A 22,947-nucleotide genomic window follows, 5' to 3' on the forward strand; every position below is an offset into this window, starting at 1 on the left:
GTCCGAAGCAATTCACATTTTTCAAACAGAACCAGTCTCAGCTGAGCAGTTTCAGCCTCCGATTATTGGTTTAATTCTTTTGTCTCAGGAAAAGCTGGATAAGAGGGGCATTTAGATATGCATTCTCTTTCTAATGCTGTTGATACTGGGCACAATTGTTTAGGCAAAACCCAGAAATATGTAAAGAAATGTTATGCATTTTATTAAAATCAGATAAAACTTATTCGATGGACTGAAGATCTTATGTTATGCATGACAGTCAAGTTGCTTTTGGTCATTAAATGGCAGATATTTCTTAAACAGCATCATTATAAATTCCCCTTTTGTTGTTGCAGTTGATTCAAGAGGTATTCTGTAGCTTTAATTAAATAAAACAAAATGTAATGAGCACTGCATTGCCCTTGTTGTGAACTGTCAGATCCTAAAACAAAGAAGTATCCCTTTCATTTATTTAGTTCCCCTACTTACTATAAATGTTAAGTAGATTTATAGAAAACTGCAATCACAACGAACTTTACATTTTACTGAGAACACTCTGGCATGTTTTAACAAGACATATCTATATATAAAAAACCTGACTGAGGATTCATGATCCTCTTTAGCAAAATAAGCAGGACCATTAACACAGTAATTTATATGCAAAAGTAATGATTTAATGACTATAAGCAAGACAAAGCAATAGATTTGTGCTTCCTTTGCAGACTGGAGACAATGAAATGTTTAGCTACACTTCCCCATACAAACATGAAACAATATCCTTAGAGAAGAAACACCCTCACAAATGTATAACTGATGGGTGATGAACACACACCAAAGTTCGACCAAAGCAAAGCACAAATTGAAAACGGTTAAGGGCTAATCAGTACTGCCTGAACTTCATTCTTTTGATTTTATAAAATAATACTTGACAAGCTTTAGGTTGTTGGTATCTGCCCGTGCACTCAACCATATGTTCTAAAAGTTTTCTTCACTTTGTGTGTATGCGAAAAAGTCTTAAGATATCAGGCCCAACGATAGGTATACAACCTTATTTAAGATTTAAAAAAAACCAAAAAAAACCCAGACCTGATTAATTACACAATTTTAAAATTAAATCCGGATGGGTGACTTGTTGCTTGTTTAAATTCTATTAGCTTCCCTGGGTTATAGCAGTGATCCCATAGGCAAGAAACACAACAATAGTACTGTTTGGTAACAACTGTTACAATGAAACAGGTAAATGGTTTTCCTTAATCATCAGGACTTATAAAGCATCAACGCAATAGCATTATTTCAACAAGGAATGCTACACAGTTTAAAAGATAAAACTGTATTTCCCTTTAAAACAATTCAGTAATGTTTTAAGGGTGACATAATTGCTTTGAACATCGGTTGTACTGAGATTTATTGAGGCCTATCAAATGGAACTTCAACCCCAAATGTGTTAGTTCCTGCTTCGGCAGGGCTCCAATAAGCGCCATCTGCAACGGTCGAACGACAGTGGTCCCTCTTTATAACAAACTGAAATCTTATCACTCAAGGTAATTTTTAGATAGTATTATCTATAGCAGTTATTTCTGCTGTAACAATATATCCTTATTATAAGCCAGTTTATTATAAAAAGGGACCACTGTGATCTGGAATCGTTTTTTAATCAACCATATCCGAGTGCATGAAACAATAATTTTTATAGTAATTATAAATATATCATACAATACTGTTTCCTGTTATGTCATATACCAATATGGCATTGTACAACAAGCATAATGCCATCTGATTCTTACAAAAGCGAATCATTTAAACAAGTCAGTAAAGAAACGGTAATACCCGCTTTTAGGCATAGAGATTGTAAAACTGAAGTTTCCTTTTGATCGGTTCTGCGCAGCAACAGATAAGTAAGGATGCAAACAAACAAAATAATAATAATAATAATAAAAAAAACCCATAACGACCATAATGGCTAACGCAAGAAATCGCTATTCACAGTGAGGTGGCTACATAGAACGCTGGCTGATTCTATGCATCTTCCTTCCTTTCCTTTCCACGGGCTCCAAGATGAAAAAGCACTTCTGTTTTCTACGGGTTCACAAAACAGCATGACAACAAGACAGTCCAAGAGGAGTTAGTCTGGATTAACAAGCTACTTCCCAAACAGATCCGCCGTAACAGACGCTCATTTCCCACTAGTGCAGGTCAGAAACCATTCGGCATTCTCTCTTTCCCCACGCACTTTAAGGTTTCCGGTTCCTTCCCAATCAATGGAACTCAATTCTTTATACGAACTTTCCATATACGTGTATATATATATATATATATATATATTCATATATATGAATGCCACTTCGAATCCTTCTGTCATAGCCAAGTTCAGGTTTCACTACAAAGTAAGCGATCTGGACAATAGTCACATGTATTAGCATCTATAAAGCTGTAATGGCATGAAGCGATCTATAAATCAGGATTGGTTGGTTGGAGTACTCTTTAGTTCTGAAAGTCCTCAGCCGGAAGACGTGGCCGAGGAGCCGTTTAGCGAGCCTTTCCTGGAGCGGTTGCTGAAAGGAGACTGGTGATTGTTGCTGGTGTTGGCGCTGGTTCCGTTCATGGTGCTGGAGATGTGCGGGAACTGAGGGTGGGGGGACTGCACTGGGGTGCTGGGACTTGGCAAACAAGAGGAGGTGGACGGCACTCCTGCCGGGCTGCCGGCCTTTTCACTGCTTGAGTCACTTTCCAGTTCCCCGCTCATATTATTTAACCCGTCGGCCTGCTGACTGATCTTCATTCTTTTACACGTCTGTCGGACTCGGTACTTAAGAGGGAGAGGCCCATTCTGCAACGCAAATAGAGCACAGCTCTGTTACCCAGCGCTGTACAGGAGCCAAAAACAGGGAGGGAAAATCACTTGATTTGAAAGATATTTACCCTTCTCCAAGTGTATATATAGGCGATGTCCATTAATGTATAGTAGTCTTTTAAGGGTTCCTCTTCATACATTACATCAATCTGTTTAATGTATTAATTTAAAATATTATTCCCATACATTAAAATAAAAATGTTTAGAATAATCAGTGCATTACTTTTTCCACATACTACTGGATTTAATGTAAGTAATAGCAGCACTTATAAAACTTAGAATTCAAGGCATAAACACTTAAGAAAATATATGTGGTTTACATGGATGGTCAAGCTTTCAGTAAAATATAGCAACAGTTTTAAACTAAAGGATGCTTGTTCATCTAGCTTTTTCCTTTTTTTTTTTTTTACACAGCATTCCACTTCTCAAAATGGAGTATCCACTTTCAACAAATCCTATATTGAAAAAAATGTATATTCTATTTATACACAATTATATAGACCTTCACATTTTATAAATACAAATTACTGTAAGTAGACATGGTTTGCCTCTTTACTGTATCAAGTATTTGAAAAATTTATTTTATTTATTTATTTAGCGTTTTTCTATACCGGCATTCATGATTAGAAACCACATCATGCCGGTTTACATAAAACAAGGGGTGAGAACAAGAAACGAAAAACAAGTGCAAGGAGAACAAAAGTTACATTACAACAGGGTCTTAAAACTGGGAAGAGAAATTAGAATAAGAGAGCCGAACGGTAGGGATTAAAATATTTACATTATTTACATTATGATATGAAATCTATTGTATAGTTTGCTATACAATATTATTCATAAAATATTCATAAATATTCATATTCATAAAATATTTTATGAATAAAGATAATCACTCAATAGTCCACAAAAGTACCAAGTATGATGAGAAAAGTACCTGAAAAATATTGGGTATATCCATTTTACTCCTGAGAAACTTTCTTAGATGCATTACAGTCATGGCTGCTGGGCAGCGTAAATATCTTTTGTCATTTACCTAAGAGGACATTTTGAGCATTAGTCTCCATGCCAAAGAATATGCCATTTATTACAAGGTAAATAAAGTATACTGTACAAATGTTTAAGGAAAATGTATGCTTCTTTCATATCTAATACATACTTTTCATAGAATAAATTGAAAATCAATGCTAAACTTTATTATTTTTACAAAGAATTAGAAATTCAAAGAACTTCTAGCTACTTATCAATACAATAAAATATGCAAAAAGAACAGTCCTAAAAATAAATATATCCTCATTTTAGAAACAAGGTACCATATGGACACTATTTTCAATAAAAATACAAAATATACACTCCACACATAAGATTTTTGGTTTACTTTTACATTTGATGTTGCTTTTTCTCTGGTAAGATGTACAGCCCTACTACTCAATGGTTCTTGAGGACAGAACTTTGATAAATCAGGACACTGGTGGGTCTAACAACCAGTACAATACAGATATGGAGCAGTAAGCAAATAAATACTTTTGTTGCCTACTTTGTAGGGCACCTTTCAGATTACCTCCTCTGGTTTCTAATGTACTAAATAAAATTAAAAAATATATTTACTAATATTTCCTTGCACTTATGCTCATTTTAAAGGAAGCTTCCATACCTCTTCCTTTGATTTCTCTTTTTCTTTATTTCCTTTTCCATCCAGTCTAAAAAAAAAAAAAAAAAAAGAATAAATTATAACAAATATGCATATACATACCCAACTACTAATTAATTAACAGAACATAAAATTTCTGCAAAACTTGCCTGGTTTGGTCAAAAAATTCTATTGATAAGCTTATGATCTCATCATCTGTGATAATTCTTTTGTCTTCATCTGCAACTTCCCCCCTGTCTTCATTAGAACCATTGGCAGCTGCACAAAAATGTGGATAACAATTTACACCATTTGAAATGTAAATCAGAAAAAAAATTTTTTTTTAAATTACAAAGTACTTTTAATACCAGGGTAAACTTATGTTCTAGTCATGGCTGACTGTGAATCACCAGAAACATGAAAGCTTTGTTTCATTGGTCATTCACGTCTATATTTAGTGTTTATCCCCAAACTGAGATACAAAGCTAACATTATATATACATAAAATGCACCACAATCACATTCTCAACAGACAAAAAGGAAGCATTTACCATCAGCAGAAGGATGAGCTGCATAAAAATCTCTTCTTCGTTTCATCTCATCTAAAAACAATAAAAAAATTATAGTAATCTTACATGCTACAAGGATGTAATATAACCTATAGGAAATTTGTAGTGTTCAGGTAGTTACTTACTTTTAAAAAGGCCGGGTACTAATTTATACACAATGTCTTGAAGAGTTTTATCTGCCCTGAAAACCAAAACCATATATACTGATTACCATATCTGCATAATAAGGTTAGGTTTTGTTTTCCATTTTGTTCTGGAGTACTGGCTCATTGTTCCTACTCTATACTGTACAGTAAATCCAAACTAACTTATAATGCACATCCTAGTATAAAAATACATTCTGAACTACAATTACCTTAAAATACATGTCATTAGTTGTCTAAATTATTGTTCTATCAAGTAATTGCGTTGTGGATTTTTTTGGTGTAATGAAAGTCAATGACAAATCAGGTCATATGACATATTTATAGGAACCTTTGGAATCATTAACATTAAGTCAGGGCAAAATTCAGTAATAGGCAAGGACTCAACAAATGAAAAAAAAAATGCAAGAAAACAACTGGAAACCAGAAATCAAATATGTTTCATGATTAAAGTTTCTAGGTAGCTTGAGCAGAAGACATGAACAGCAGCAGCTCTTGTCTGGTGCTAACCTAAATGTCTATCATCCAGGAGAAAAAGCCTGGCAGGAAAATAGAGTTAAAACAGGTAGAGAAATACACATGAAAAAATTTGGACATCTCCATCTAAGTCCTCATGTATCAGAAGCAAGCATCAAAGACTCAAAGCACTAGTTTACTGGCTATTTCACCATAGCATATGACAACAAATCACTCTGAACTTCAACTGCAATATATCCTGAGAGCATAATACCAAATAAATATGTCTTTTCCCACCTTATATTGAGCAATGGTCTGGTCTTATGAACTTGGACATCACAGATAGGACAATACTTGTTTGTCTCCAGGTAACCCACGATGCAGGTTTTACAAACTGTAATAATAATTTAAAAAAAAAGATATTTGTAGCTAGGGGACAAAACACAATGCAGATGGATTTTTAATTGAGGGAAGAGAGTGGTGGATAATAGAGTATTGTATTAAACTAGAGATAACATAGGAGATCGAACAGATTTACCAGCAATTAACATAAAAAGCTGGCTCCAATGCAAACAGCAAACATTATAGGGTTTTACCACGGACCTATTGTCTTATGCACAAAAAAAATTGCAGAGGAAAAATAATTTGCCAAAAATCTACATAACACTGTAATTCACACATGCACACGATTTTCCTGTTCGGTAGTATTGAAAGATTTTAGCGTGCAGGGGAGTGAGGAAGGATAAAGAAAGGAGACGCCTCAATACTTACAGGAATGTAGACACTCTATTATGGTTGTTGCATCAATGAAGTATCCGCCACAAAGCACACACATTAAATGAGGGTTTAGCTCCGTTATTTTGATTCTGGTTGTTCGATGCATTTTTGCTTTAAAAAAGGCGATTCTAAAGAGAGGAAGGGGGAAAAAAAAGGCAGGCACTTACAAATCGAGATATTGCCAAATAAAATCAGTGCCCTTACAATGTCTCCAGACGTACACAAGAATCTTTACATTCACGGCAGAAAAATGTGGTTAAAAAATATATATATATTAACCACATATAATAATATATATATATTAATCAGCAAATACACGCCTCCTACTCCCGCCCCCCCGCGGAAAGTTGATTGTTCTGACTATAGAGAGACTCGACAGCAGTTAAGTGGTGGGCATGGCAGTCCCTGTGCACCGTGCAGGATCGCTGCAATCCCAGAACAATGTGACTCCGGGGCCGGGGGGAAGGCAGGGAGCCCAAATCGCTACTGGCCTCCTCCTCCTCACTCTCCTTTTCTTTATGAAAGCCGCGAAAACCCGTATCGGGGGATGGAGCACACGATCCACCACCTTATTTATTTTTTTTTTTATTGCTTTGTGTTATTATACATATATATATTTTTTTTATTCTAGCCCGTTCGGTTTCTTCCCCTCCCCGTTTCTAGCCGTCAACCCCGCAGTAACCTGGCAAGTTTCGGGGCTTCTCCCTACCCCCCGGGGCCCAACTTGTGGCTCTATCGGCGACACAAAAGAGCCGACGGCTTAGTACACCGGAAAGAAATAAGGGGGGGGGGGGGGGGGGGGGGGAGCGGCAAGGAGAAAGGATGGGGAGGAGGGGACCCGCGATATATCCGAGGAAAACGAACACCCACAAGGCGCCGGGCCCGAGCTCCGCCAGCCCGCCGAGGGACATGAATCTGCCCCTTCCACAGACTGTTTTATTGATGAAAAAAAAAGCAAATTGACGTTTGCTGGTGCCCGAGCACAGCAATTCCCGCGGTTGCCATGGAAACTTACACTTACACTTGGCATCCTGCCACAGCCGGGAATGGAGCGGAGTGTGCAGAGGGGGGAGAGAGCTGCGAGCAAGGGAAAGGGCGAGGCAAGAAGAGATGGGGATCTAAGAGGGGGTGGGGGGTGTTTGAAGAGGCAAGACAAGGGGGGGGGGGGGGCGCAGGCAAAAAAGAGAGAGAGAGAGAGAGAAGGAGAAAAGTAAGAAACGCGACGAGAGGTCGGGAATAGGCAAGAAAAGCCAGGGAAAATAGGCAAAAAGGGGGTGGGGGGAGAACGAGGGGCACACAAGAAAATGAGATGAGAAGAAGAGACAAGAACAAGAGAGGGGAAAACAGAAGAAAGAGTGAGGAGAAAGCACAGCCGCAAAGAAGACATGAGGAATGGGACAGAGGCAAGTACAGAACCAAGAAAAGAAAAGAGGGCGACATATAGAGAGAGGAGAAAAGGAAGGCGAGAAAAAAAAAAAAGAGGGAAGTGAGAAAACAGACACGGAAGGAAGAAGACCTGACAGCAGAGCAACAGGGAATAAGCAGAGTTGGGCAAGGAAACAGGGCGAGAGGGACGGTTGACCAGTTTTCCAAAGTTTTGCCCCGTATGTATATGGGGAATTCGACGGCAAAGAAGGGAAAAAAAAAAAGAATTGAAGCTTTAGTAGTGCCTTCATTTGAGTGACTATTTTGAGGGGGTAAGTGGCAGCCCTCGGAAAAGTGCGGCAGTTGAAGAAAAAGCGAGAAGTCAGGCGGGCGCGCCACGGCATCCCGGGCTCCGTTCCGACCCGCGTGCCCCAACGTCACAACACGTCACGCACGGCCAGAAAGCGAAGCACCCGAAGCTGCAGGAGCAGCCTCGCGCGCGAGAGTCAAAACGCCTCCGTTTGGCCATCGAGTTAGGCTTTAGTTTTTGTTTGGTTTTGTTTTATTTGGGGGGGTCGAGGGGGAAGAGAGGAGCAGCGAGAAGGAAAGAACCTTTACTATTATTTCTTCTTTTTCGAATCTCCAAATATCCCCTTCCATTTATCCCTCTTCCCATTGTCCCTTCCGCTCCTCGGGGCGACGTTTTGAAAGAATGCTTTCTTCCAAATTCACCTGAGCTCCGGCTAGTTTTAAGTAAAATCGCCTCTACGTTTAGCTGCACTTTTTCTTTCTTTCTTTCTTTTTTTTTGTTTTTAATGCCTACCCTGAAAGGTAATTGACGTTTTCTAATCTCGGAACTGCCAGCGCGCTTTTCAAGATTCTGGAAGGCGCGACGAAGCATTTGAGGTTTTTGCGGATGGCACAACCTGTTTTCCTAGCGGAGGACGACGATGGGCGTGCGCTAAAGAGCTCGGATGTGGCGAACAAACGAGCTTTTAACGGCAGCACAGCCAGTTTAAAGGATGAGATGGGTAACAACGTTTAGCGAGCTGAGAACGCGAGGCCGGGGATGAGAGACTCCATCATGAGCAATGACGCGAAGAAGAAAACCGGGTAGCTTCACTGATCGACTGACAGGGCGAACTACGGGATGCGTATCACTGCACCCCAAATCTTTTCCAATTTTAATATTAATCTTTCATCAATGACTTCCATTCAGCTTAGTGGCGAAATGAAGGCTTCGAGGACTCGGGAATGATGACTTTCTGCTTTATTCGAGGGAAAGACGTGGTCTCTAGTCTGCATGAAAAAAAAAACCTCCCGGAATCACTTTTGTTTTCTGTAGGACTCGGTGACCCTCACAAGTTTTTCAGCTCGCTCTCCCTTACCTCTTCCAACCGGCGGTATAAACAGAGGCTTTCTAAAATCTTTTAATTTTGGACGGATTAAGCAAAACCTACCGAGGTTAGACTGCAGCACCAACCAAAGCCTTCAACGGGGAGACCCTTCCACAGCTGATGAGAATCTCGGAACGAATCCGAATAAAAAAAGAAAACTGCAAAATATTTTAATTGCTAACAACTAAATGGCAAATGAGGAGCTCTTGAAGGAATGCATTAATTCCCATAGTGCTTCCCCTAAGGCTCAGTCTGGCTCAGTGCATGGGCGTAATACACAAATCTCATTGTATTCTGATTGCAAAGATCGTTACAACCGTCTCCTCTAGAAAGGAACTCTCCAGTTCTTAGGGACATGAAGAGCATGTTTCTCCTAGGTGAAAATACAGCCAGGATTGCTAAACTTCACCTACTGAAAATATGACTGCAGTACAATCGACCATATGGCTTATTAAGTTAATCAAATCTAAAGAGAGGATGCAGAGGGCTTATTCCCTTTCTTAGTTATCTGTATAAACACAGCACACCCTGTAAAGATCAATTTATTTGGTTAACTCAGACTACTTCCTCAGTCCTGTCCTACCACACACTCCTACAATTTACCTTACATATGCACACAACCAATTCTTTTTTAATCCATCACAAAATAATTCAATTAAACTTTGTGAGTTGGTTGTTTGTTTCTTAACCTTAAGATGATTATCTATATTCCTTTAAATAATTTCAATGGAAATAACGTGTTACAGTTCAACGTCTGCATTACATGGTGATGTTACACACAAAAAAATTCCAAAATGATGCATAAACTATCAACCCAGATTGAGGGCAAACATGTCTACACAACAAAAACTAAGTACAATAAATACAGAATGGGAAAAATTGCATTTTCCTGAAGGCCTGTCACTGGTTGTGTCAAAATGAAGAAAAGCAGAAACAACTTCTTGTGTTTAGCATTAGTTTAGCTGTTAAAATCTCTGAATACAATGTGGGCTTTCCACACCAACCCACTCTTGCAGTTCTTTGAAAGTATTTTATCAGTAGTTTAGTCAAATTTAAAACCACAGTCATACCTTGCATCTACAGAATCTGACAACCAAGTCACTGTACCACTATTTATAGTTATTAAAAGCCCATTTTAATACTTAACAGAAGCTGTTTAAAATGTTAAACCAGACACAGATCTATCCCACCATCATAATTACACCCACATTAGAATTAAACCAATGGAAAAAACCTAGCCTTTTGAACGCAAATCCAAAGTAATACTATGTGGCTACAGAATTAAATATTAATCTATCCACCACCTACTAAAGAATTCAAACCCCAAATTATTAGATGGAATCTTCTTATCCAAGTCTTCTTGATATAAAGTAAAAACCGTACATTTTCCACATGTCGCATGACCTGGCTTCAGAACAGCAGTTAAATTAATTGCTGTAAACTTCCTATCCCTTTATAAAATATTACTTCTCTTTGATGTGTAATGCTGTTACAAAGGTTTTAGAAGCAACTGCTTTGGAAGATGTAATCTGACAAGGAAAACCTGTGCAGAGTCTGAAAGTTTCCTTCCCTGAACACAAGGAGAAGCAAACATGCGAGGGTTTTTGCCAGCCTTCGAATCAAACCCAATTTCTGTCCATTAGAGACTGACGATTCAGTCTGTACAACATCATTTGGCAATAACTGTTTTCTGCGTCTCCCTACCTGTTTACTTGAAATCATTAGTGATTGAGAAGGTTGTAAGTTATATTAGTGTCAAGGCCAGTGATTACATAAACATGTGCAATCGACTTTCTTGTCTGCTGTAAGGCAAGCCAGAACCTAGGGCTTAACTAGAACTGAATCCAACTGCCTAATCTTGGAAAACACATTTCATCAATAACAACATACACATATAGATGAATAAATATAGATATATAAACATATACAAACATCGACACAGCATCGGCTACAGTCTGGGCAGAAAAAACTATAAAGGACAGACAAGAAAGAAAATGTAGCCCCCAAAAAATCTGCTGTATGGTCTTTATCTGGACCACAGCAGCCAGATTTTAAGGATGGCAAGTAGTCAACATGATGCATATCCCCACGTAGTCTCGTGCCCCCCCCCCGAAAATTTTTTTTCAACTTCTCGTTCTCCCGAAAGATATGAGTAGAAAACTTTCCGGATTTATACATCGCAAATGCAAAAAATAATAAATAAAAAAAAGTATGCTTTAGAATCAACTGCTAAGCACCATCTCCACCTTCCAAATCACATTTCCCACGAGTGGCCTCCCAAATAAGTTGCTAACCTTTGGCCGAAGGCTGGCAGCTGTCCCCTTGCTCCCCGCAGCCCGGCTCCCATCCCTAGAGATCGGGCGGCCCGGAGCTGGCGGCGCCCCCGCATGCTGTCCTCGGGTACCAGGAGCCGGTGGGGGTAGTGGGGAAGGGGCTCCACCACCCCCACCTCCACCAAAACTAGGGGGAGGAGGAGGGAAAAGAGTCGCAGATTAGCCCCATCCCAGCTCCCCGCCAGTCGCCTGTCAGTAAACCCTCCCCGCGCCATGCCTGCGTGTGCGGGCCCCGGCCCCATACCTACCCGCAGCCAGGCGAGGGGAGGCGAGCGCTGGCCGCCGCCGCAGCAGCACACAATGAAAGTTAAAAGTCGCTCAGCACAAAATGAATGTGAGCCAAGCGGCCATCTTGAAATGAACTGCAGACGCTGTCAATTGCAATCAGCGTAAGAGCGGCTGCACCGAGCTCCGGGTAGCCCGAGGGTGCCGCTTCCCCCTGCTTCCAACCTCGGCCGCGGCCGTCGCCTGCTCCGGGGGCCCCCCGCGCGCGCGCGCCCCCCGCTCTCTCTCTCTTTTTCGGCACGCGGACGCGCCCGCGCGCGCGTGCGAGGGGGGAGGGGTGCGAAGGGGAGAGGGAGGCGTGAGGGGGGGGGGGGGTGCAGTCAGTGCGCAGCGCAGCTCCCAGACCTCTCTCCGGACCGGGGACTTGGCATAGATCCGCCGCTGCTTCCCGCCTCTCTTTCTCGTGTCGTCTCTGGGGTTCGTTTACCTCCTATTTTCCAGTCGATTATTTCATACTTGTGGAAGTGGAGCTGCAAACAAACTGAGCCCCCACTTCACCCCCCCTAAAAAAAAAAATATGCACCGCTAAAGGAAGAGTGGAAACTGACACCGTCCCCAAAATGGCTCAGAGTTCGCCCGCCCCACGCAGTCACGTGGTCTCATTCCTTAAGGGCGGCCAGGGAATTAGTGTCGGTGTAACTCAGCCGAGCCCCCCTCGCGCTGCCCCTCAGCCTCCGCCTCCCTCGCGTTCTCAAGAATGGCACCGATTGTCCACGCGCGTGCACATCGCGACAGGGAGGCGACATGGTATCGCGGGCCCAGAGCGCGCCCGCTAACTGGATGCAGAAAATGATGTGCATTTGGTACGAGGAGATCGATGACTGAATTTTTAAATAAAAATCTATACATTGATCTGCTACAACCAACGGTTTGTAGCGCTTTTTAGAGATCCAACCCTTTCTACTAAAATATTTAGTTTGACAAGGCAATTTTTGTTTAATCAGTTGTGTTGCCCTGCTAAACGAACATGTTGGCGACGTGTTAGAAAGAAAAGTTAAGTGAGTGCTATAGTGGCCCGAGGCTGTAGCAGCCCGCGGTCTCTGGTCGGGTCAGGGTTTGACCGCTGCAGGTTCCAGCTGTGGGATACGCCAGGGAGCACAAGGTTATTTCCAATCCTGCAGCCACTCAGTGACTCTTACGTTTATCATAGCAATCTTTGCTATTTCACAGCTTTTCTAGCGCGTCTTTTTTTTTTTCACTATTACTATTTTTTTTTTTTTTACAGGAAATAATCCGCGAAGTGCAGGGGAGGCTGAATTGAAAGAATCGCCAAGTACCAGGTGGGTAGACCAAGAGATTTCCAGAGGGGGAGGAAATAAAAAGCAAAGGGGACATTGATCCGATTTTATATTAAAAATCTCTACTCTGCAATTTCGGCTCATAAAATAAAAGAGTGAGCATGTTTCTCACGTGAAAAAAAAAAACCAAACCCAAAACCTAGCACTACAATGGCCCTGTGCTAAAGTTTATGGGAGGAATGCCTAGTAGGGTCCAGGCACACAATCCGAAAGAGTTCACTCAATACTTCTCCAACTGGATCGATGTGCAGGAATAAAGGGCCGGGACTAGGAAAGCTGCTGATTTTCCCTTTAAGCCTTTTTCTATCCTAGCACAGAGTAAAAGCAGATGATAATGAAAAGACTGCACGAGATGAGGGCAGTGACCTTTCCTCTCCGTTTTAACTGGGCTGATCTTTACTTTTCCTCATGCACAGATTGCTCTAGCTCGGTCTTTAATCAGATCAGTTGCTGATCGGAGAATCTTACATGAGATACCTGAACGGCTGCTCCCCGTCTCTTAGATCTGAGCCTGATTAATGGCTTCATGAAAATATTTACAGAGCCGCAAATTAAAGAAGGTGTGGAGAAAGAACGACAGACACCGCGAGAGACTTCAAAAACAATTCCTTTCACCTATGTTGTAGATACTTTTTTAATGCATTAAATAGGTGTGATATAGGCATCTGTCTTTTATTTAAAGTTATCTTCCCAAGAGCACATAATTACTCAGTACCGAGCTGTTTTTCTATCCACTAGTCATTTGAAAACTGCACTTGCTGTGGAACAGGCAAATACTTTTGTTAGAATTTACTTTTCAGGATATGATAAATGGTGCAGTTTACAAAGTTGGAGTAAAACAACGTGCCCTAAATTACCTTAACCGGACTAAGTCACTGGAAGGCAACAGTAAAACAATAATAATAAACCAAGACGAAAAGTCACTTTCTAAATATTTATTTTTTTTTACCTATTGTCTGGAACACAAAATATTCATCTGCAAAAGTAACATAATAATGAACGGTGTGTTTGTCCTGCCGTGGAGAACCCGAAGGACAACCAATTGGAAAAGTCTTCCATCTCACATCTGAGCTGCTCGTTCTAGGCTTTTTGCTGCATCTTTCAGTTTTCCTACCAGGTCCTACAAGAAGAAGTAACGTGTAAGGATGATTTTCTACTAGTAGCGTGATCTGTAGGCTAAAACACAGGTACAGCAGCTCCATGTATACAAATATTTATAAGTTTAAAACCCCATATCGCAACAACTTCTCCAACTACCGTACCTCTTTATCATCTGCTTCAAATGACTGCACACTGATCGATGCTCATGTTTGAAGGAAAAGCACTGTTTCATTCTTTAATGTTTCAAGTTCCCATATTCAGAGTTATTTAAAAAATCCGTTCTGTTTACACCACTATTTTGTCACAGCCCTTCAATGAATCAGGTCCCGGCAATACTTACTGAATTCTCCAATTAGCTACGGAGTTAATCCAATAATAGAAGAAATAATGAAACTGCACAGGCTCATACAGGAAAATTGTGACTGTAAAGTTTAACTCTCGAAAATATGAATAATGTTCAAGAACATTGTCTTTAATTTTAGTTTCAGCTTTCTTATTTAGAACAGCTTTAATAGATTTCTACAATATGCATCTTTTATACTTCTTTAGTGACCGTATTATTTAATTCATTTGGCCATGTTCTGAAAAAAGGTATCTAGGACTAATTTCTTCCTATCTGTAAATTACCTTCTATGTATATTAATTATATAATTGGTATATTTTCCAGTTGGTATATTAATTAGAGAAAACTTGTAAATTCAGAGTTGAACAATTGTTTCCTATAATAAACATATTATTTAAGAAAAGGATAGTATTTACTATATAAAAATAAAAAAGACCTGTGTTCATTGTCATCTTCTCCTCAGAGTGTCATTATGCATATAACAATCTACTTTTTATAAATCATAATTTTTTTTCTGACAAACATAGCTATCTGTTCCATAGTAAAAAGAATGTGTGATAGCCAACCCCCCCCCCAAAAAAAAAAACCAAAACAAAACCAGCTAGCAGTTTTTTCTCATCAATAAGGTTACTCATATTCCCTTGTCCTGGTGTTCTTCAGACTCTTTTTCCCCTTTCTTGTCTGAACGGTGTGACTGCTTTACAGTTTTCTAAATTCATCTAAAACAGCCCTGAAAAATAAATACCTGTAATTGCTCCATAGAACAACTAAAACTAACATCTGGATGTGCTCTCGAATCATTATTCTGAAACAAAAACACGATTTGATTAAAGTAGGTTATAAACTGAAACAGCAGCATAGCTCAATTGTAGTGGCAGACATGCTGTACCTCTACATTAAAGTTCACCAGATAAGCAGGTCCATGGGTTTTATGAAGTTGATTGGTCTAAAATAAGGAGAAAGTATTTTAGTGTAGAGCACCAGAAAAGTGTTTTTAAGGGTAAATTCTGTTCTAGTCTACCTTTATTTGATATTCCAAACGCCAGGACACATCGGTTATATGCAGGGGACATCTGCCTATGCTGAAAGATACAGTGGTTAATTCACTTTCTAACACAGTAAATTAAAACTGGTAAGCATTCCTCTGACCAGCAATAAACTATGTATATTTATATTCGGGATGTGTTAAAAATCCTATCAATCATATATTAAGGGAGAAGTTACATGCCAATAATCCGAAAAAAAAAAATTCAAATGTGATTCTGTACAGAAACAGCATCACTGAAAATATTTTGAAAATTGAATTCTCCAGGCTCCTATAATTAGTTTTCAACACACCCTTTTCCATATTTTTCTGTTTCCAAACAGAGGCATATTTTAAGATGTCATATCTTCACAAAAAAAGGGAAAGTACTGACATACCTCCCCAGTAAGATTTCCAAAGTATCTTTGTATTTCTGTAAAAAGGAAAATACACGTTTTCCAACTTTTATCAAAAGATTAATTGATAATTCCAGTAGTTTATAAAAAGACTTTAAACCTGAAATTCTGTGCAAAAATGTTCTATCCTTTCTTTGTCAAGCTTACAATCTTCAAGATAGGAGCTGAGGGAAGAACAAAATGTCATTAATGACTGGATGTCAATTACTCTTTACAGCAGAAACCAGTACACCACTGAGAACATGTTTATTTAAGAAATATATACCTTATTGTCGACATGTCTGTATTCTGCTTTACAGCCTCCACAATACAAGTCGCAGTTGCTGCGTGACAATGTTTTAATATTGTCATCTCAATATGTTTCAGGTCTGGGTGATCTAAATAAATGAATAGTAATTGGTAGTATTCTTTAGCAAGATTTTTTAAAAACTTGTTTTCTAGAGACATCAGTTTTGCTATGCAACTTGGTAATTTACCTCCTCCCCTTTAAGCAAAAAAAAAAAAAAAATATATATCCATTAGCTTTATTTTTTGGAAACAAAACCTTAATGCATATGCACACACATACGCGAAAGAAACATGTTAGATTGTTCAAGACAAGAAATCCAGGCTTAAAAAGACAGTTTGAGCATCATAGCTGATATTTTGGTAACTTTTAATTATTTTCATTAAAATACTTTTTTTTAAACATATCAAAATTCAAATACAGTCTACACTGCTAATGAGATTATTTTTCACGCCAGTAACAGAATTATATCTTGCAGACACAATTTGGCATGAATTCAAATTTTAATTCAGATATTTAAACATTTTTCCACGTGTGCTTTCAAAGCGTGTTAAATCTAATCCACGGTAATTCCAGAGAATACCTATTACACACACTTGACATCAAACATAATTTTTTAGTTGTCTGTATTAGAAAGGGTATGGGATTTCCCGATTTTAATTTAGGGCCAGCTATACTAAGCATTTTTCACCATAGATACAAAATGCGGAAAACGTTAGAGTAGTACATCTGACCCTTAATAGAAAGATAGTTGGCTCTTTTTTTCCCCACCTCAAATATGCTTGGCCAGAATCGTGAACATTATTACTTATATACATTATATCTATATTAAGAGAAAGCAACAAACTAAGAATTGTTCACGCTGAAGTGTTTTTTTTTATCTCTTCTAGTACACTATCAGTTTATGTACACATTATGGCAACTTGTGAATTATATATTTTAAATCATTCATAATCTCAATTTTCAGAGTTAAATTTCTAAATATCAATACACTGTCAGCTCCATCTGCACACTCTTGACTCGACCAAATCAACAAAGCACTAAAGCGGTGCAGAGAGCGGGTAGTACAGAGAAGCGGAGCTGCAGATGGAGGGGCAGCAGCCCAGGGCCAGAGCCTCCGGCTGCCAAGCACAACAGCAGCCCCGCCATAGCAGGGGCTGCGAGATCGCGCTGCCAGTCCTCCGTTCTCCCTCCCGCCCCTGAAACAGGAAGAACAATAGCTGGGGCAGCTCGGAACTGTCAAAAGCGCCGAGCCCAACCCCCCCTCTTAGGCCCACGGCTCCAAGTATCGCCTGATTCCCGCACCAGAGCCCCGGCGGGCGGACGGCCGCCGCTTCCCTGCACCCCCGGGGATGGAAAGCAGGCTGTGGGAAGCCGGGGGTGGGCGAACGATCCGCGAGGACGCACAGCAGCCTCACACAAAGCGGCGGCGGCGGCTGCTGCCGGCCGCTCCGGTACTCGCTTACCCAGGCTGGCCGCGGCCTGCGCATCCACCAGGCTCCGGAAAGCCCCTTGCACCAGGGCGGCGAAGGCTGCCCGCGGAAAGCAGCCGCGATCGGCCAGGAGCTGCAAGCCCGAGCGCACCGCGTCCGACAGCTCCATTGTGCTCGCGCTGACCTTCGACACGGGGCACGTGACGCGGTTCAGCTGATCGCTGCGAGCGGCGGCTTCTTCCCTCTGGCGCTGCGAGGCGCGCGCGGCGGCGGGGGAGCGGGCGCGAGCGCCTCCCGGGATTCGAAGGGGGGGGGGGGGGTGTGCCCGGGCGCTCCCCTTCCCCTCCTTTGGCTCGTCAGTTCACCATCTTGAGCGCTAGCAGTAATAAACGTCTGGCTTGCCTTCGCCGAAACTGCCAACTCTAATTTTGCTCCTTCCCCCCCCCCCTTTCTCTCGCTCTACTTCTCCATTGCCGAATCCGGCTCTCATCAGTGATCGTGAGGATTTGGCGCTGGGATGCAGCTGATTTTTAATGTGCCCGGAGGCGGGCATTGCCCATCTTTTGCATGTGTTCACCTACCTTGGAAAGCCGTTCCTTTTCTCTGGTTTCTGGGGGAGGGTTCACATTAATATATTCACTTATGTTTAAACGTTCACAAAGTGTGTAATACACCCCCCCCCCCTGTAAAACATAGCTTTTTCTTTTGCAAGGAAACTGGTATATATAATCAATTTTTCCATGACAGAATTCACATGCCTCTGTCTCATCTCTTGAATATAACTAATTTGTTTTCCTATTAAAACATAAGGCCTTAAAGCATTCCAAAAAATAAATCACGAAAAGCTGACCCATTATCCACAGCTGTGATTCAATGATAGGACAAACCTGTGAATTACTAAAAAATAAAAATAAATAATTTAGTGAAAAAAGAAAGGTTTAAGGTAAGGAGCTGTGTGTTTCTGTTTGTTCATCAGAGTACTGTATATAGTTTCTGACTCATTTTTTTTCATTGTCAGTTTGAAGTACTCAGGTCATGCAGAAGTTGTGGACAGAAGAAGACAATTAAAATATAGAGAAAAATCTCTCACACCAGAGCAATTGCCATCGTTTTTGAAATCACTTCAAATAAAAATGTTTGCCCTGAGAGTTTACTTTGATTTGACTGCTGACTCTGCTGCAAATTTAGCGAAGACAAAAGTTGACTTTTAAGTTAAATCTGCTGTTTTGTTAAAGTGCCCAGGCCTTGTAGCCGGTAACTTTTTTTTTTTTTTAATATATTATTAAAGTCTGGGAATCAAATTGCCATACCTGCTATCGAGCTTTAGTTACCTGGAGTAAGAAATCGACACATTAAAATATGGTCAGTGCATACCAGCCAGCTATCTTTAGCTTTATCTGACACATTTCAATAAAAAACAAATGAAGGAAACAAGAAACAGGGCGATTAATTGAAGAAAATAAACCCGGGCTAAAAACTAATTTTGCCATAGGTACAGAACGAGAGGATAGGGCCCAGCATTTTGAAACACACATTTAAGTCTATTAGCTTCTTGAAGGCTTGCCCCTACAATCTAAGCGCCATCAAAACTAGAAAAGTGATGATGTGTAGAATTAGACACGGTGCTAGCCTTGGGGTTCTTTGCAAACGTGAAATACTGAAAATTATGCCCCGCTTCAGTTAACTAATCCAGTTAACAACGCGGAGTACCGAATTGCTTTCATGTTTTGCCTCCTAGGGAACAAGTCCCAAGTATCGGAAAAAAAAAAACAAACAATCTTGTTTCATTTACTAAAAGGGGCAAAGCAGCAATTACAAAAGAATCTGAAATTGTAAGTAAATGAGTACATAAAGTATACTTTATTTAATGGGACAGGTCAAGTAAGAGCTAGGAGTCACCTTTTAATGAGTTTGAGGATTCAGATACATGCAAAAAGCCAGACGTAACTTGAGTATCAAATAGCAAAAATCTAATGCATTCAGAGTTTTATTTACTTATAGAATGTACATGCTGCATAATCTGTAGGAAACTATAAAGGCAGTTTACACTTTTCCATTCATAATTTAAATAGCACAACAATAAAAACAACAACAAAAAAAACCCACTACCGTAGCTGCGGGCTCCCTTCCCCCCCCTTGGCTGACTTCTCTCTTCACTAACCTGGCACTTATTCTCTCATTCCCCATGAGTAATTTACATGCTTACACCATTTCAAACACATACTCTTTTCAGAATTAAGACGCTTCTTATTTTAACTGAAGGAAGAAGGGGTAACCACTGTACTTATAAATTGGGGGTGGGTGGGAGGGGGGTAGGTTAGTAGCACGATGCTACAGAAAACCTCCTCCCTGCGCTCGTCAGAGGCGTGAGATGCAATCATTTAAAGCCCTTTTTGGCATTTCTTGACAGGACTACGGTGACCTAAAGCAAGATAACCAGAATGGAAAAAGAAAGCGTGTCCTGCAGCCAGTGCAGGATGTTGCATTAGCTTTTAAATGAATCTCTGTGTCACATCTGTACACTTGGCAAAGGTTGCTGGTTCCAGCATACACTCTGAAAACCTGGCGCTGTTTAATATACCGAGAAGCTGAGCCAAGCCAGGCCAATCCGATAGGCTTTGCACTCTCTTTCTCTTGGAACAACCTGAGTGTAACTTTTATTGGAGAGAAAAGCCTTGAAAACTTGACATGTTTTTAAATAAACTACTTGTCAAAAAGCTGAAAGCCTTCAGCATTCTTTAAGCATGAAGAGGGAATTATTAATTTCACTGTAGTACTTTGCATCCTGTATTAGCTTTTTTATTAGAAACTAATTCAGACTGTTCTCTCCACAAATGATTTCATATTTACACTGACACATTTACATATTTTACAACGGAGTAACTGCACATGTACAGCTACTGTGACGGAGTCAGGCTCACAAAGTGCCACACTAATAGCAAAATGCAACCTAAATAATTCTGACTCCCCTTTAAAAATACTAGATGGATAATAGGCGAGGTAGAGAGCCTTGGTTAATCTGTTTATTATATATACAAGATTAATTTCGTGGCTGGAGAATTGCACTGTGTCAGTGTGCTATATATTAAATTATTTATTTGATGATCTTATTTTATAAGTCATGCCTCTTAATATAGCATATAGGAAACAAATCGTATTTATTTTGTCTTCTCTAGCATATGGCTGTAAAACTACTCGAAAACTCTGCATCAGGTTGAGAGTTCACTAGTGGAAAAGTGAGTAATAAATGCTTGTAATTAATAAGCATACACACAAGCAGTGGCAGAATGACCAGCAGCAACCTTCCAAGCAGGCTGGTGTAATATAGCATCAAAGCTGAGGTAGATGGTTCAAAATCATTTTAAGTGTCAGCTATGCTCTTCTTGCTATACTAAACCAAGTTAAACTCCAGGGTGGTAGAAAACAGATACATAAAGGCTTTAAAAACCATACTCAGCTTTGTTAGTATATCAAGGTTACAAATAATCACACTGTAGGTACTCACTTTTGCCAGCAAAGAAAGCTAGTGTAATTGAAAATTTGATAGCCTACTCAGAACATGGATGCTGAATTGATGGCAGGACTTGTGACCTCACTAACAGCACAACCTATGCCAGGGCAAATTGGGAAGAGTGCCTTTTACACAATTCTGCAAAGTGGATTATGTTCTACAGTTTCATAAGCATTAATACATGTTAAAAAGCACTATTAGTGCACACCTACTTTAATTAGCTCGTGAAAGTTTTAATACAAAAACCTAGGCTCCTGCCAAATTGGAAACTGAGACACAAATGCAACAAGAATTAAAGCAATAATTTGATTGTAATCCACCCTGAGACTAGCTTGGTAAAAGCAGAATATCAAATGTTTATAAGTAAACAAAACTAAACAATGAGATACAAAAAGGCTTCTTACCTATTAGCATATAGAAAACAATATATGTTAAAATGTGTAAAAGTGAACACTGATCTAGTAACATAAAAAGAAACTTAACTACACCTCAAGGAGTTAGCTAAGTTTAATGACAGCGTCTGCAATAATGTGCTAATTTTAACATTAGTAAATTAAAGCAAAACTAGCTAATTAACACACATTAATGACCAATGTTAACACACTTTAGTAGACCCATAGTGGGGTTGCGGCTGGGTGTTTTAAAGTTAATATGCAATTGAAAAATGAAATGCCTATGTTTCTTTTCTAAAATGATGCTGGACTCACTGTATGTTTGTATTGACTGGCCTTGGTGACGTTACAGTGAAGCCAAACTTGTTTCTGATGTAACAAATGATTACCTGCTTGTATTGATGATATTATGGCAAGGGATGACCATAGATTCAACAAATTCAGTATTTGACCATTTGAATCCAGAAATTATTGGAATGTTCATTAATTACAGGTTTAAATAAAACCAGTATTGTCTCCTTTTTCATGGTTAGTGTTTGAGGTTGGCTGTTACATGGCCATCAGCCTAGTTGGCAGCAGTTACATGAAAGGCCTCTATTCTGTGAAAGGTAAAAGTGCTAAAATAAATTATACAGAGACGTTCATCTTCATGTATCTTCTGAGCCGGCCCCTATATCTTTTCTACAAAAAAAGGGGTTGCAGGCCAAATACCTCCTAATTTTAGACTACTGGCACAGCTCTGAAATTTTGAAGAACAGAGGCCAAAATACCCAGGAGCTGTTCACAAGTTTTAGCAAAGTCCAATCCCATGTAAAAATCAGCAGGAAGGGTTGTGTGTGTGCCTTAGAAATGTACACCAATCTGCACACCTTAACACTCAGGCTTATTTTTGCCACAACAGGAACTTTCAGTTTAATGCAACTTATTTGCTCTCCTCATCAATATTTGCATTTTTATCCTGCACGATTGTAATGTACACTGCCACCAGCATGCAAATAATGGCACAGAGAACACACTCACATCCCAGCACATGATAAAAGTAAAATCTGAAAGCAGAGCTTGTGCTTACTTTCTGAAATATTTACATTCAAGTGCAAATTGTTTTAAACATTTCTTTTAAGGAACATGACTTCTTTATTCAGCTTTAAAATACTCTAACATTTAGGGCATGATGCACTTTTGTGTCTCTGGGAAAAATGCTTAGTACATAGGCCCCTTCAACAAAAATGTAGGAAAGTAGGAATTTTTCATTGCACACTACCTTCTATTTTGTTGCAGATACATGCTTCCTTTTTCCTTTCACTCAGACTTTTATCCAGATTTTATATTTAATTGTAACATCTGCTTAAGCAAAATTATAA

At 39.8% G+C, this 22,947-nt stretch overlaps 2 protein-coding genes and 1 long non-coding RNA gene across 6 annotated transcripts; 1 reads left to right on the forward strand and 2 right to left on the reverse strand.

Moving 5' to 3' along the window:
* Positions 1-631: 631 nt before the first annotated feature.
* On the reverse strand, positions 632-12,346 carry LOC115084191 (polycomb complex protein BMI-1). Of its 4 annotated transcripts, XM_029588712.1 has the most exons (11): positions 12,128-12,346; positions 11,459-11,624; positions 6,397-6,530; positions 5,923-6,019; positions 5,152-5,207; positions 5,009-5,059; positions 4,628-4,736; positions 4,482-4,527; positions 3,765-3,863; positions 2,899-2,979; positions 632-2,806 (listed from the first exon to the last, which is right to left on the reverse strand). In XM_029588712.1, the coding sequence occupies exons 2-11, from the start codon at positions 11,551-11,553 to the stop codon at positions 2,477-2,479; spliced, it is 1,098 nt and encodes a 365-aa protein (XP_029444572.1). In that variant the 5' UTR covers positions 11,554-11,624; positions 12,128-12,346; the 3' UTR covers positions 632-2,476. The 4 variants fall into 4 exon arrangements, with proteins under 4 accessions (XP_029444572.1, XP_029444574.1, XP_029444576.1 ...); XM_029588714.1 differs by lacking the exon at positions 11,459-11,624; XM_029588716.1 differs by lacking the exon at positions 11,459-11,624 and having other exon boundaries at positions 12,210-12,329.
* An 81-nt stretch (positions 12,347-12,427) lies between these two features.
* On the forward strand, positions 12,428-13,844 carry LOC115084193. Its single transcript, XR_003854502.1, has 3 exons — positions 12,428-12,585; positions 13,008-13,062; positions 13,497-13,844. It is a non-coding gene; the product is annotated as an uncharacterized LOC115084193 (long non-coding RNA).
* A 155-nt stretch (positions 13,845-13,999) lies between these two features.
* COMMD3 (COMM domain containing 3) lies at positions 14,000-18,002 on the reverse strand. The gene is made up of 8 exons (XM_029588717.1): positions 17,717-18,002; positions 16,230-16,341; positions 16,065-16,128; positions 15,947-15,981; positions 15,546-15,606; positions 15,414-15,470; positions 15,270-15,329; positions 14,000-14,200 (listed from the first exon to the last, which is right to left on the reverse strand). Exons 1-8 carry the CDS (start codon positions 17,850-17,852, stop codon positions 14,141-14,143), a joined length of 585 nt encoding a protein of 194 aa, XP_029444577.1. The 5' UTR covers positions 17,853-18,002; the 3' UTR covers positions 14,000-14,140.
* Positions 18,003-22,947: the final 4,945 nt, after the last annotated feature.

This window comes from Rhinatrema bivittatum, chromosome 2 (genome assembly GCF_901001135.1).
Source record: "Rhinatrema bivittatum chromosome 2, aRhiBiv1.1, whole genome shotgun sequence".
In the NCBI taxonomy this organism is placed as follows: domain Eukaryota; kingdom Metazoa; phylum Chordata; class Amphibia; order Gymnophiona; family Rhinatrematidae; genus Rhinatrema; species Rhinatrema bivittatum.